We start from the raw sequence: 11,709 nt of genomic DNA, 5'->3' as shown, positions 1-11,709 counted from the left end.
AGTATCAGAAATCAATAGCATCATAATATCTATAGATGTAAAAAAAGAAAGAAAGAAAGAAAGAAAGAAAGCATTAAATAAGAATCATCCTGAAGTTCACAGTGTTTTTTTTGGAATTCAAAATAACAATAACAGCATCAACAAAGTGTTAAAACATTTAAAAAGACTAGAATGTAGAAAAACAGCAATTAGTTAATCCTGTGGCTGCAGTAGTTCTTATAAGTTAAAGGCAGGATGAAATAAAAGACCTTTTACAGGTAAGTCTTCCAACCACACAGGCACAAACCCAGGTGTTTGCTTTAATGGCCTCTCTCTCAATTTTGTTCAGCAACAAGGTTAAAAATGCTAAATGGCCCGTATTCGTATAGCGCTTTACTTAGTCCCTATGGACCCCAAAGCGCTTAAACTACAATCAGTCATTCACCCATTCACACACACTGGTGATGGCAGCTACATTGCAGCTACAGATACACTGACAGAGGCAAGGTTGGGCCCTCTGACCACCACCAGTAGGCAACGGGTGAAGTGTCTCGCCCACGGACACAACGACCGAGACTGTCGGAGCCGGGGCTCGAACCGGCAACCTTCCGATTACAAGATGAACTGCCAACTCTTGAGCCACGATCGCCCCAAAAAGACAGGTTACACCTTGACCAGTTCCCCAACATTCAAGAAGAAAATTCTCTGATTATGGCTTTGGGAATACCAGCACAAGTCACTGTGCTGACTGATTCTTTGGGGGGAAAGGCAGGAGACCATTCTGCTTATCCAAGATGGACTCAGTCACTGTGACATCATCTATGAGTTTGGGGCATTTTTGATCAATGCCACCATGATAGTGTTTTTGAGTCAAAATTTATTTGGAAGCCCATTTATGCTCTGACATGTAATCACTGTAATATTATTTGTCAGATACTTTCATGAAAAATGCTCCAAAGGTACCAACAGCAGGTACAAAACAACAACAAAGTGTTTCTGAATTCTGCAATCGTTCTAAAACTCTGTAGCGAGCAAAAAACCCAAAGCGTCCCCCACACGTCACACTGGGCCTCATAGGCAAGCTACAGTATTATGTTTTTTGTAATTAAAATAAAGCCTTGGAAGGACCATTTATACCTCAGTAAAAAAGCAGCGAAGGAAAAAGCAAAAATGATCCCATGAAAAGCAGTGAGAAGTAGAAAGGACAACAAGATCAGAGTAAGTGGAAGACGGCTCTTAGAAACGATAACAGTTCTCGTCCGCCCTCCTCCACATACATATCCTCAACAACACAAACGTGCTGATTAGAAAAACTGAAGCCAAGCCAGGAAAAAACTGTCAAAGAAATATTCAAGTGTGAAATCTGAGAGAGTGAGGATCATACACCCACACATGCTTAATCTCTTTTCTCCACCTACTCCCTCCACCAGAGCAGCCAGAGCTTAAAAAGTACAAAAGAACATTTTCATTCTGATTTAAAACATCAACAGCCCAGACTTAAAGGTTTTAGATCCCTGTTCTTTACAGTGCAAACAAAAGACGAGTTACTGAATGCTGCAATTTCTTCTGCATTACAAAGGGATGCGCTAAAGAGGTTTCACTTGTATTTGCTCAATAAAAAGCAATACATTGTTTTAAGTTGGTTACCTGCAGCAGTACCGTATACTTCTTTGCAATCCCTTTGACGCTGTTGACTCGCAGATAGCACTTTGCACACTTTAGCCTAGTGACTGGTGATTGATAGGGGTCACCGCCAGCAGCATTCAGTGACTACTCACAATTAATCGTTTGCAGTTAGGACAGTCAGGAACTGTTCCCCTGAAGGAAAACAAGCCTCTTACCCGACTGGGAGAAACCCCAGCGTACAGGTCAATCGCCCCATCTCTCACCGAGGCAATTCCATGCTGGTAAAAGTCCAGCCCTTCTCCAGGAGACTGGTTTTTGAGTCTAAGAGATCCACTGAAGTGAGCACAAGGTTAACTCGTATCGTTCAACATCAGACACCAACTGGGGCTCTTACGTCACCAGAGCGATGAGTTGTGAGGAAGTTGTAGATTTGACCTCTGACTGCACACTGGACCTGACTCCTACAACACCTCCTCCAGGTGATGAGCCAATGAGAGGGCTGCACCTCATAGACTTAGGCCTGTGAGCTCAGAACTGGCTCCATGGTAGGGCCCTGTTAATCTTGTCCTGGGCACTATAGTGTGGTCATGGACTCAACTGAAGCTACCAGGGGCAAAAGCCCCCTACAACATATCTCCTGGGATCATTGGGACACACGAACCACCATGACTCAAGGAGGCATAATCAATATGCCTGTTAGAACTGTCAAATGTTCAAATGATTGAAGTCATACTGATAAATAGCCTCAGGCTGTCTCGCTTTCTTTCTCATCTATCTCCCAGCTCTCTGCTGGGACAACAAAAACAACGCTCTTCCTGTTTGTGTATAACCTCAAGGGTGGAGGACAAACTCGATTATCAGCGTGTGTTCAAAAATAGTGCTGCAAAGTGGCACGTGAGCAGGAATTAATGTAACAGATTATAGTCGTGCTGAGAGTGACAAGAGCTCTGAGGAAAAGCCTCGGGCTGGTAAAAGCAGGGCTTTCACTTAGCAAAATAACAAGTGATGTCAGAGGCCTAAGGAAAACAGAGAGCGCTACTAGGTCTGATATTTTTATGCAGCCACGCAGAAAAGAAATTCCAGCAGCTTCAGTGGAGACTTGAAAATAAATCTGTTAATACTGAAATGCAAACTTATCTTTTTGGTGTGTGAATTAGTGTCAGGAATTGACAGGTAGGAAAGAAGATGCCATGCCAGTTTTAGCTTCTGCAAGCACCAGGGGCTTTTCCGAGGGACAAACAGGAGGGCTGACAAAGCTGACCTGAAGAGCTATAGCATGTGAATGCAGCGAGACAGAAAGAAAAATAGTCTGGAAGCGAATGTTTTCATATCAGTATGCGTGATGGTATCCAAGTGTGTGTGTGCCAACATGAATGGGCTCAGTCAAGAACATACAGTCCTCCAGGATACAGGCTAAGACTTTTCCTTGGCCCCGAGTCAGACCAAACACCTTCCACCAACTCCCACACACTGCTATAGGCTGTCTCCACCTGGCCTCTATCACACTGCACATTTAGAAATACACATACATACATACCCACAGAGGATGTGTTACCATCCTTTCACTCGGCTTACATTCATTTCCTGATATCTTTTTCTAGCTCTAGTTCCCTAGTGATGAACTATCCTTACTCTGGCAAGTCTTGATTTAATGATTTAAGCAACATGGAACTGTCCTCTATAAGGGAGGCAAGTCCTCACAATGTGGCAAATACACAATTGTCATGACAGGAGTCCTAGATAAATAAATACATACAGTAAAAAAACTAAACAATAAATAGCAACTTCAGTGCCTCAATAAAATGTCTTTACATGCTGTGGGTAAAAAACAGTTGATCTGTGCTTGCAGGTAAGTGAACATCAGAGAAAGTGAAGCCTGTGTGACCAAATGGACATTTGTGCATTAGGTTAAAACTATTGTGATGTGCATCAGCGAGACAGGACATTTAATTGGTGAAGCAAACTTCTTTTGGCTAATGTTAGCCTGATGGATCACAGGCCAGCTAATGCAGCGGTCTCCAACCTTTTTTGCGCCACGGACCGGTTTATGCCCGACAATATTTTCACGGACCGGCCTTTAAGGTGTCGCGGATAAATACAACAAAATAAAACCAGTACCGGTACCGAAAAAAAGAAGATTTATTCATAACACACGTGAAAGACCCAGGAAAACCGAGTAAACGATAAAAACGATAACAAAATAACGCTGAAAACCGATAAAAACCCTGAAAACTATACATTTCACACCTGAGCCTCAACTCTCGCGGCCCGGTACCAAACGACTCACGGACCGGTACCGGTCCGAGGCCCGGGGGTTGGGGACCGCTGAGCTAATGTATCTAGGCTGGCTACGTTGTCTATACTCTGCATGATGATCTTGTAACTTGGCTGGCCATTAGAAGATTCACAGTATATAACCACATACAGTTATACCTAACAATTACATCATCCGAGTGACTTTGTGAAGAAGTCCAAATGAACAGAATTAGCTTTTTGGAATTTCCTTAATTTCCTTACATGTATCGAGACATTTTAACAGTAACAGTTAGTTGGCTAATCCTAGATTGACTGTTAGTGTTACTGCTACCAAATGCTAAAGTCTAATATGACTTCATGATAATAACTTACCTCTACAATAATCGTCAATATGGAGATAAATTAGCCAGCTAGCTGTAACTTAGCTACAGTGCAAGAATCTCGTGTGCAAGTCAACATTATTGTTGCAAGTGAAGAACAATAGTGCAGGACAGACTCGTGCACATCTTATCATTTTCATTTTGTTTTTGTGGCCAGTGGAGGAAAAAATAGAAACAGAATGCTGACTGCAGCTTACCTAATGACTAGGTGTGACATGAATTATGCTAAATTATGGTTCAGTGGGAACAGTAAACTGGCTGTGCACTTGGCAGTCTGAAAGCATTTGTTGCCAGCTCAGGGTGTGTAGTGTACAAACTGGTCTGAGGGTCACTCTTGCTTGTGCTGTTGTTGCGCCACCAGTTAAATGTGACAAGTGACAACAACGGTTCCTAAAAGCTTTATATTGTAAGGCAAACACATTAGAGCACCAAAAATAATTATTAGTTGATAAAATGATGCCACAGGATCACACCTGCCATAATGCCATGTTGTTCTCAGACCACACCTGAATCAGTTGTGCTAAGTCACTTCAAAAGAAACACCTTCTGATGGTAAAATGTTCACATTGCACACTCCGATTGCTTTTGCTTTGAGATAAACCTGCATTAATGCACACAGCAGACACAAGTGTGTGTGTATCTAAAGTGTGAAAGAAGCTGCCTCAGTGTGTTAAAGCTGACCACACTGCCTTGCAGTTACAAGAAATTGATTGAGGGTCCCTCACCTTATCCTTCAGTGATAAGTTTCCACTGGGCTCAGCCTTTTTTCATTAGGTTCGCTTCTTTCTTGTGGCTACAGCTCTCACTTTTCACCTTGTGGTACATTTGGCAGCTTTTTAAGTCTTTTAGTGCCATAAAAGTAAACTTAGTAACTTAGCAACACACCTGTCTTGATGCATTCTCAATCAATCCAGGTAAGTAAATCTCCAAAGGTTGATTCTGTTCATCTGAAAACGCTACGTCCAGATGAACAGAATCAACCTTTGGAGAGTTAGCAACACACTTGGTTTTATTTTTCAATGTAGAATCAGTTCTGTCAAATAAAAAGAAGATGTGTGTTTATGACTAATGTTGAATGTTTACTTGGTACAAACCTCTTTCAGCCATTCACACAAACACATTTTTCTCAGCGTAGGTGCTTTCTATCGAGCATCCACACTCTGATAAACACATCAGGAGCACCTCAGCATCAGTGCCCAGGGATTCTCCTGTAACACATTACAGTTCCTGAATTCAGACATTTCAGGTGAATGTCTGAATTGTTCAAAGTACAACTTCCAGGCGGTTTCCCATCTAAATTACACAAAATGGGTTTAATTAATGATGCTTAATGCTGCAAATTTAAGATAGAAAGAGGCACCTATGTGCATGCATTATAGGAGACTTCCAAAGTTTTTCTTTTCTGGAGAGATGTTTTGGATTATATGAGCCAATGGCTAAAGAATGATTTGCCCAGGTCATCAAGACTGCGCCTCCTTGGAAACAGTCTAAAAGTATGTAATGGGAGAACTGATGGTTGGTTTAGTGGTCACTGACTGTGACCATGGAGGAATCTGTGACTTCATATCCAAAGACAAAGTGGAAACATAACTTCATGTGAACCAGATAGAGTATACTGGATATCTGACAGATGAATATTACCCAGTAACTTAGTATTGGGTCAAATTTCCTTGCACTCTATGTCAGTGTCTTTAAACTGCCTTGTTATGTGTTAATGTTTTTATGTCTAATTCAATCAAATCTGAATGATTAAAAATGTTTTTGTGTGAGTCTCAGTCTTAATCTTAGTGGGTCAATGACCACTTCCTAAGAGACAAGCCCCACTAGTTAAAATACCCGTGACTCTCAGCATTTGGTTTTAGAACTGAAAATGTCTCTTGGATGAGAGGTGAAAGATCTGCAGATAATTTAAAGAAGCCCAGCTGCCTTCTTACAAGCTCTTAAGATTAAATTTCATGTAGATGCTTCTAGGAGGATTTTTAGATTCTGTGAGGGCAACAGTATAATCATAAAACGCCTTGGACACATACTCCATTAATACAGGCGTCTGTTCTAATACACTTTTAGTTAATCATTTAATGAAACCGAAGCAGAGTTGTCATTCAGAAAAATGAAAAATATTCAGTGTTCACCACTAAACTAATCTGACTCTGGATACAATCAAAGAATGGCATTCCAGTTCCTTCAGAGGTAATGACAGCTTACATTTTTAAATTAGTTTCACTCGTTTCAAGGCAGTGGGACTCGAGTCATGACGTGCTTTTTAGTCAGTGGTTACTTCAAACATTCTGAAAGCAAGAACAGTACTAGTAACAGCTACAACTCTTTTTCAAAGACCTGTCTAGGACACTATGTGCCACAACTCTGAGTGAAAGCTGACATTTGACTGTGGTGCAGAATTACCAGCAGCATAAATTCCCGTCCTTGCAGCCTAGAACTGCAGCACACTGTCAGCTGCTGCACTCTTACCTCTGACCTTCAACTGGTTGGATGCGCAGGTCGGACAGGGCAACAGTGTAAACTCTTCAGCCTGGTGCATTGAGTAGTCTGTACTGGCCACCACCACCCGATCCCCAGGCCCCCAGCCCGCAGGGTGGTCAGCCAGCTCCAGGATGCTGCTGTTTGACATCATGTCGATGGAAACAGAGGCCTGTGGACGAACTACAGGGTGAGATGGAAAGAGTTAGGCGAAAACATGCAGCAATGCTGACACACCCATAATGTTATGCAATAAATATAGTCCTCACAACAATTGTGTTAGCCAAGTTTGTCAATCATCACAGCAATCAGGAAAAAAGAGAAAACTTTCAGACAACTTGACCTCTGACCTCTAGCCTTGAGGTCGAGGTTACTGAGATTGATTCCTTATGGAGTTACCGCATTCAAAAGAATTTCATAGAACTTGAACTCTGACCTTCAGAATCAGCATACTTTATAAATCCCTGAGGAAATCATGTGGGTTACAGTTGCTCCAACGCAGTAACAGAAACAGACTATTTAGCAATACAATATGTTACAGATCTACAAATTTAAGAAATAACACAATATATACAAATCACTCAATAATAAATATCAAGGACTGACAGAGGTGATTATAGTATTGACGGGAATATTACTGAGTAGAAAAGCGTGTGTGCAGAAAGGGTGCAACTACTGCAGTGTTTACAGTGTGTTAGATGGAGGAGATGTGCAGGTAGAAGGCCACGCGCAGGAATGATCTCCTGTGTGGTTCAGTGGTGCTTTTTGGTCTCTCACTGAACAGTCGCTGAGATTAGAACTAAGCTGAGGTTTCTAGCAGATACACCTGTGGTATCAGTTTCAAAGTCCTGTGGTGCTCCGTTCTCGAGTTATCGCATTCACAAACCTTGGCATCCACACCGCCTCTGCCCGCTCAGCAGGATGATGACAAAACCCCATCGGCCTTTAACTGCTAAAAACTGTATATGTGAAGGTGAAGCTGAGGCTCTTATGTAACTGCTTGAATTCTGAAATGCCTCAGAAATACTTCTACCAAGTTAATCATCATTCCCTGTCCTCACACTTTGACAATGAAGTGTTCTCACACTGGAGGTCTACAGCTGGGCTCCTGTTAGGAAAGGGATTGGTTCTGATAGGTGGCAACATTAAAGATTTCACATTATATTGTCACCTGGCAATTAATTCACAATACATCTGAGGGCACGTCAAAGAGTAAGACAATGCCATGAGCAGAGTAACAAATTACTCTCTACACAGAGTCAGGGCCTATTTCCTGATGAACAAACTAACTAGAGACTGCAGCGCGTTGTGCGCTCTGCTGAGAAGGTGATTGGCTGCAGACTCCCATCTCTGCAGGACCTGTACACCTCCAGGACACTGGGGCGTGCAGCTCTGATCTCAGCTGACCCTTCTCACCCTGGACACAGTCTGTTTGACCTGCTCCCCTCAGGCAGGAGGCTCCGGTCCATTCGCACCAGAACCTCTCGCCATAAGAACAGTTTCTTCCCCTCATGTTGGACACATGAACAATAACCGTATGACTGTTCCCACCACTAACATGTATATATCTATCTGCTTAGCACTTTTAAATTAAATTTTATGTTTATTTAAGTGTTTGTTTTACAGTATGTTTCGCACTAAGTACCGCAGCAATTTCCTAATGTTGTAAACCTGCTCAACATTTGGCAATAAAACCCTTTCTGATTCTGACACTTATGGTCACACATGGACCCTGCATAGACACCTTATAAATGTCCCTGAAGGCTGATGATATGGTTTTACAGACAAGGTCAAACTGATGGTAGAAAGTGTAAATTCAGCAGTAATCTTTTGTCAAATAACTTAAAATGTTGATGGAAGTGAGGCTGTGGTAAGAAGGACCCGGCACTCGGGAGAACAGTGTTTTGATTCACACGCAGCTTTTCCGCTGCCCTCTTCACACACACCGCACAGCTCTCTCCACCAGGACACGGCCGCTACCTAAACAGGGAAGGAGCGGTTGGTGTGATGGCTGACAGCTGTGCCAGTCGGCCTCCTCTGGCACTGCCCCCATGAACATACTGCTCCACCCCTTCCCTGCAGCTGAGCCACAAACCACACGCCGCCACTGGCACACCAGATATGATGGAAGAAGTGACGGAGGTCAAAAATGCTTTTTGCAGCAGGCTGCAAACATGCCTTTCACTGGTGTAAGTTTGGGCATTTTGAAATAGGAGTCAGTGAGGACTAAAACACTTTCTGAACTGCAGATTTTGGACGTTCTGTGTTAGCTTTTCCCGCCCTGCACTTCCCTGCTTGTAATGGGTGAATGGTAAATGGACTGGTTCTAATATTGTGATTTTTAGCTGAGAAACAACTGAGTCTTGAAAGTTATGAAAGCACTTATTAACCAGAATAAATCTTTTCCTGAGATCACGTCCTCAGCTCAGAGAAAAGCCAAGCAGACGCTTTCGTAGAATGACAGCTAGCCTACAACTGTAGTTTAATGCGTTGTGGGAGCGTGTTTGCGGGGTAAATCACAGAGTGTGTAGAGTGCTTGTAGCCACTGTCAACCTTGACAAAAGACAACACTCGAAAGCCCATCTCTATATAACAAAAATATAGGGACAAGTCCAGACAAAGGACTGTAAATCTCTGCACAGATGGAGCTCCATGCATTCCAGTCATAGCAGCCCGCCCCCACAGAACATGTTCTCTGAAGCACAACAAGATTGTATGTCTATATAGACTCAGTGGCCACTGTATTCAGCTGCTCATTAACACAAAGATGTGATGAGCCAATCACACGACTGCAACTCAATGTGACATGTAGACGTGGTCAGCAGCCCCGTTGAAGTTCAAATAGACCATCAGACTGGGGATGAAAGGTGATGATGACTTTAAATGTGGCTTGTTTGTTGGTGCCAGATGGGCTAGCCTGAGTATTTCAGAATCTGTTGATCTGCTGGGATTTTCCTGCACAGCGAGTTCTCTTGTTGATAAAGAATGGCCTAAAACAATAAGAATATGCAGTTAGCCACAGTTGTTTTAGTGAAATGAGACATCGCAGAGGTCTGAGCGGAACGGCCAGAATGACTCGAGCTGTTAGCAACAAAACTTTAGCTCAAATGACCACTTGTTACAACCAAGGTATGCACAAGGGCTCTAAACATAATATGTTGATGTTCTCTTTACTGACCGCACTCGGTGCTACCCCTGTAAACAAAAAGGGGAAACTGGGGCTACAGCTTGCATGGGTAGCAAAATTGAACAACATAACATTGTGAGTTTAAATTTCTGTTGCCATATTCAGAAGGCATGCTCTGAACTTAGCATAATCCACATGAAAGCAGGCTTATTACAAATTCATAGAGCTGATGGTGGTGTAATGGTATAGGGAATATTTTCTTGGCACACTTTGGACCCCTTAGTACCAAGTGACCATCATCAGTGCCAAAGCCTACCTGGGTATTGTTTCTCACCCTCCCCTTACAACAACAGTATACTCATCTTCTGATTGCTGCTTCCAGAATGATGATGTGTCCTGTCACACAACTTAAATCACCTGAAACTGGTTTCTTGAACATAAACAATTTTAAACTGTATCTTTGTAGCTAGAAGTGTGTCACAAAAATATGTAGTTTGTTCAAATCTATTTTGTTGAATCTACAAAAGATGCAAAGGCAATGTAGTCTGACAGGAATAAAGTATTTCTATACCAACGACGTGATTCCAAAGAGATATTACCCCAAAAAGTGGCATATCTCAGCCTGGTCTGCAGTGCATCCTTAAAATGAAGGAAAATGAAAAACAAAAGACAAAGCAGGCCGAAAACTACCTACAGATGATCAATACCTGAAATTCGTGTTCTTAAGAAATAAGAAAAGACCTGATGCAGGACCTGCGAGCTATGTCTGGACCATCAGTTTATCAAAGCCTCGTCAGAAATGATGTCAGTGGCGTCAAGAAGCCATTCTTAAGGAAGGGAAACAGGACAAAAATGCAGGGGTATGGTGTACTGTGAGAAGAAGTCTACGAGTGGAAAATATATACTCGTGCTACGCTTAAAGGTATAAACACAATATACACAGTCAAATGATTATACCTAGTTTTCCACAGAGGAAGCGGACCCTGTAGTTGTGACACAGGCCATGAGTCTGGTCTTTGTTGAGACAGACAAAGCCATAGTCCTTGTCTTTCTTGTGGATCACATCTCCCGTCTGGTTGGATGGAATGCCGTCATGGGTTTCAGCCTGGACAGTGGAAACATGAGAGACACGTGGATAAAAAGTGCTATTTTTACATTTTGCGACACACTGTTGGTTTTATTCCAGCTGTCAACTGTCCTCAAGAGGACCGTCTCAAAATGTTGGGCAATATGCTTGCTCACAGCTTGAGAGAAAAAGACAGAGAAATGTCTGGTGACTTGGCAATAGGACATTTTCTTTTATTGGGTGGCTTCTAAAATTGTTTGTTTTCATAAACTACATCTGAAATTTGTCTGCTGGCTGGCTTATGTTATTGGCAAACAGCAGGAATTTCATAAGGCCTCCAGCATACAGGGCTAGTCCTCAGTGTTCCTGCTTCCCAATCTGTCTAGACACAAAGACTTACTTGGGCAGAGTCCTACACACATTTTTTGGAACTCTAACCTCATTCATTTTCAAACAGCTGTCACAGAAAGAATAGCATGCACCTTACTTAATTATTTTAGCCTACTGATAAGGTACTGGGGCCCAGCAGCAATGCTGGGGAAAGTGGTGCAGCAGCATGGAACAACACAGCGGAAAGGCCAGCGTAGCACAAACTGCCAGCTCTCCTTGTTTTCATATGCGGTTTCAGTTATTTAATGATAATCTATAAATTGATGTGGTAACCTTTTCTTGGCCATTTCAATTGCTGTAAATCCCTGTTTCTGATGAAACTTTCCAACAGGGGCAATAATAAAACTGTGACCTCTTAAACTCAGCAAACTGTGCTGTGACCACTAAAGCGAGAGGAAAGTATAGAC

The 11,709-nt window shown here is 42.4% G+C and overlaps 1 protein-coding gene across 3 annotated transcripts in view; it reads right to left on the bottom strand.

Annotated features, from left to right (window-relative positions):
* The window catches only part of LOC120715250 (cell migration inducing hyaluronidase 1), a 146,703-nt gene that overhangs the window by 46,555 nt on the left and 88,439 nt on the right, over positions 1-11,709 (bottom strand). For all 3 annotated transcript variants that reach the window (XM_040002109.1, XM_040002110.1, XM_040002108.1), the window contains exons 10-11: positions 10,804-10,951; positions 6,711-6,902 (exon numbers count right to left, since the gene is read on the bottom strand). In XM_040002109.1, the coding sequence (XP_039858043.1) occupies positions 6,711-6,902; positions 10,804-10,951 (340 nt within the window). The remainder of the gene's footprint in view (positions 1-6,710; positions 6,903-10,803; positions 10,952-11,709) is intronic.

Source organism: Simochromis diagramma, unplaced genomic scaffold, assembly GCF_900408965.1.
Source record: "Simochromis diagramma unplaced genomic scaffold, fSimDia1.1 OVJJ01000430.1, whole genome shotgun sequence".
Taxonomy (NCBI): Eukaryota; Metazoa; Chordata; class Actinopteri; order Cichliformes; family Cichlidae; genus Simochromis; species Simochromis diagramma.
Note: the sequence above shows the minus strand (reverse complement) of the source record. Positions and strands in the feature narration are given on the sequence as shown.